At 35.2% G+C, this 4,179-nt stretch overlaps 1 protein-coding gene across 1 annotated transcript; it reads left to right on the forward strand.

The window, feature by feature from the left end:
* The first annotated feature begins 437 nt into the window (after positions 1 to 437).
* LOC111085404 lies at positions 438 to 3,156 on the forward strand. Its single transcript, XM_022383798.1, has 2 exons — positions 438 to 494; positions 1,756 to 3,156. The coding sequence occupies exons 1-2, from the start codon at positions 440 to 442 to the stop codon at positions 2,964 to 2,966; spliced, it is 1,266 nt and encodes a 421-aa protein (XP_022239506.1). The 5' UTR covers positions 438 to 439; the 3' UTR covers positions 2,967 to 3,156.
* Positions 3,157 to 4,179: the final 1,023 nt, after the last annotated feature.

The raw sequence follows: 4,179 nt of genomic DNA on the forward strand, positions 1-4,179 counted from the left end.
TTTGGATAACTCAGTGGTGGAATAATGGCCCTGTTAGCCAAAGGTGCTGGGTTCAAGCCCTACTCCCAGAGCGTAATTATCATTTATTGGCTTTTTCACTTACACGCATACCTAAATCAGCACTTGAAATGGCAAAAAGTAATGAGCTGGAACACATAAAAATATGATAAAAGGGGCAAAGAAAAAGTAGCGATACGCATTTAGATACATATTGCTGGCTATGATGACAAGTGTCGGTATGCAACTCTTTGGAATATGGAAGTACTGGTATTGAATATCAGCCCATTTGAAGCACTGACCTAAATTATAGGTATATGTATATCTATAAATGTATTCATTTTTCAGAGATAATTGTGTATTTTCTAATAAGTTGTGTTTAATCATAATCATGTAGATGTTACGATTACGCTTCTCTTCCATAGTTACACAACACATGGCAATGAAGCTTGTAGCTAAATCGATCGCTATTGTGATTTTGGTTTGCTTTGGAATAGGTAAGTTTAATCTATTAATGATTCTTTTATTATTTACGGAAAATAAAAAGAACATCTTTTCAATAACATTGTGGATTAGGGACAGGAAGATATCTCTTCTAATTTACTAATAGCGATGGGAGTTACTAAGTGATTTTATGATGTTGAAATGCGTCTAATAAAGACAAAAAATAAGACGTTAAAGCAAGGTGAATAAACAATTCTCCTTCCCAATATATAAACCTGGGAAGTTGTATATATTCAATATAACGAGTTGATCTTAATGTAAATCATACTTAATATTATGAAGGATAATGCAGTAAGAAGCATTATCTCGTATGGATAAGATACCTGGTGGGCTGAGCACAGATAGCCCATTGCGTAGCTTTGTGCTCAACAATAACCAAAGACTGAATGTTCGTATCGATAAAAAAAACACAAAAAAACTATACCAGACCTAGCTCAGAATTGAATAACTCGTATTATTAACCTATACCAGGGTTAGCTCTAAACTAAGTAGTATTATCAACATAACCTGTATCAGACCTAGCTTAGAACTAAAGTAACTCGTATCGATAAAAAAAAAAAAACTATACCAGACCTAGCTCAGAATTAAGTAACTCGTATTATTAACCTATACCAGGCTTAGCTCTAAACTAACTAGTATTATCAATAAAATCTGTATCAGACCAAGCTTAGAACTAAAGTAACTCGTATCGATAAAAAAAATCTATACCAGGCCTAGCTCAGAACTGTAGAAACTTGTATTGTTAGAAAAACCTGTACTAGACCTAGCTCAGGACTGTAGTAACTCGTATTATTAACAAAACCTATATCAACGCTTAGCTCAAAACTGCAGTAATTCATTCGATAACAAAACCTATCCCAGTCCGAGCCGAGAACTGCAATTTCAGTTATCATACGCTCAGCTAACTCAATGTTGAAGTTAATCACTCAAAAGAACTTTATATGCCTTTAATCGAAATGACACACAAACCTTAAGGTTTAGCAAAAAAAAGATTAGATAGTTTGATTTTTCATACGATGGTTCAAGATTAATTCCTATTATAAAAGAAATTTCGAAAATTAATTTCATCCAAGTGTTTTATGGGTTTGGTGCTCAGTATAGTTATCGCTGTTGTTTTTTGTTTGTTTTGTGTGTTACTTCTATGTGTATATTGTAATAAAAACAACCACTGTGAGGAAAAACAGGACTCAATTCCACTTATATTGTTTTTGTGAGGATAAAAAAATGTGACATATTTCTTATTGTTCTTTTCAGTAGATGCATCTACCCAAATCATTTCTACCGAAAAGCTAAATGATATATTGATCGAAAGTCTGAAGAAAACTGTTTCAAACCTTCCGGATCCTTTGCAAGTTGCAGACTTGGATTTCACCATTACTGCTGGAAGTCTTAAAGATATCAACACTATACTGTCTGCTATAAAACTTCTAGGACTTAATTCTATCGAAGTAAAGGATGTTCAACTCATTAATGAATCCATAACAAAAGGAGAAATAATTTTATTTTCCCCTAAACTTGACATCAGTGGAACGGGGATGATTACTGGGAGAATTAGCCCCTTTTTACCAAACTTTACTTTTTCTGGCAGTTTCATTGCACGGCCTGCTGACATCACCGTTCAAGTACAGTTTACCTCAGCGAAAACTCCAAGTGATGTGTTTACTCTGACGAACGTCTCTAGTGCATGGAATTTTGGCAGCAACATTGATTTTTCTTTCGATATTCTGATGGGCACACTATCAACCTTGAATGAAATAATTATTTCACGCTTTAAATCAGAAATTAATTCCCAGATCTTAAAAACCCTGATTACTTCTCTGATACCTGACCTTCAACTTTTATTAGAAAACGCCACGATTGTTCATTTTAGTGAAAGTCTAAAAAAAGTAAGTACTACTGGATCTAACAATTCAACAAATGCAGGACCTCTCTGTAACTCCACACTCGCCTTTGTGGATCAGTTAGTAACATATCTAAAGGACATTCTGAATGCTTCAGATCCTATCCGTACTGGACGGTTTCAATTGATTTTTATTTTAGTGAATAACGGACAACTATCCGGGTTTTCAAAAATACAGAGAGTCGGAGACGCTAAAGTCTCATGTAATACAACAGATGGAAGAGATGTTGCGCTTTTCAATCTTTCAGTTTCAAATGTTCAATTTGAACAACATGGTCGATTCTACTTTTTTGGCAAGTGGCTCTTTCAAGAAATAAGAGCGACACTGTCAACATTACTAATACAAGTCCAAGTTGCTATAGGTGGCGCTGGAATGCCTTCTGTTTTGCAGGTATTCGACTTGATTGATACAGGAAATGTAAACACTACTGTGCTAGGTCAATCACGTTTGATACAGTTTTTGAGTAGTAGCCCGTGGTTCAGGTTTATTATTAAGAATATAGTTGTAAGACTAGTATTCGACCAAATACGATTGGCATTTAATGAATGTCTCCAACAGATGTAACCGAGAACAAGCTTGATTTCGGCAACAAGATTAGCTTTACTGGGATTTAGTTTAGATTGTAATACATTTCTCTGTCCTATAAGTATTTACCGTGTTATTGGGATTTGTTTTTTCAGACAAATATTTTGCCTAAACATAATACATTAATTTCTGATAATATATTGGTTATTAAAGCAGTTTATGAGAGTAATGTCCGAGTATGTGGATGTTCACAGTACCTACTATATTTCTGTATTGATTTCATACTTATTTTTTTTAATAAAACGTATTTCTACACTATTGTTTTGAAGTTGGTAAAAAGTGATTTAAATAGGAAGTCTCGCAATAACTGTGTAGATCGGGAATGACCTAGTGGTTAGCGTGTCGGATTTTGAATCCGAGGGCTCGTGGTTCAGGTCCAATTGCAGAAAAATCACTCTCCGCACGAGGTCATAGTGCGTTATATAACTGCCAAATCACACTGTTCGATTAAAGTAACCCAACAATTTGTGGTGGGTGCTGTCGACTACTTTTCTTCCCTCTACTTTATCAGTTCCAAATTAGAGACGGCTTACGCAGATAGCCTTTGCACAAATATTCGATACTTGTGTAAGGCAAAATTAAACTTCTTCCTTTGTGTCTAGGGTTATTCTTGTCAACAATACACAAAGGATATAAAACGTTCGTGAATAATGAGCGAAAACTATTCATAAAACGTCTAAATGTTTATTTGTTTTTTGGAATTTTCATACAAAGTCATACCAGGGATATCTGCATATAGCCGTTCCTAATTTAGAACTGATAGGCTAAGGAGAAGGCAGCTAGCCAACATCACCCACCGCCAACTAGTGAGCAACCTTTTCTAATCGAATAGTGCGACTTGACCATAAATCTTACAGCGAACCCACGGTCCCAAAGCGTGGAATGCTTTTTTTTTTTACATTGGGATGCAAATCATGAAACCCTCAGATGCACAGTCCGAATACCCTTACCACTCGGCCGAATGTCTGAAGTACACGTTTTGTCGTCAAATATTCTGTAAACGTCAAACAATTTAAAATTATTCGCACTTTGTTATCTGTTCTGTATGCATATAGCGTAATTTGACGTTACTCTGGACAACAGGGTAACACGTCACGACATTAAAACCTTCAGCAGTTGACCACATGTTCGCTTACTATATATTTATAGTATTGTTACGTCTCCGTTTGTTAATTGATTTTCTGTAACTTCG

The sequence above is a fragment of the Limulus polyphemus genome, unplaced genomic scaffold (genome assembly GCF_000517525.1).
Source record: "Limulus polyphemus unplaced genomic scaffold, Limulus_polyphemus-2.1.2 Scaffold371, whole genome shotgun sequence".
Lineage (NCBI taxonomy): Eukaryota > Metazoa > Arthropoda > Merostomata > Xiphosura > Limulidae > Limulus > Limulus polyphemus.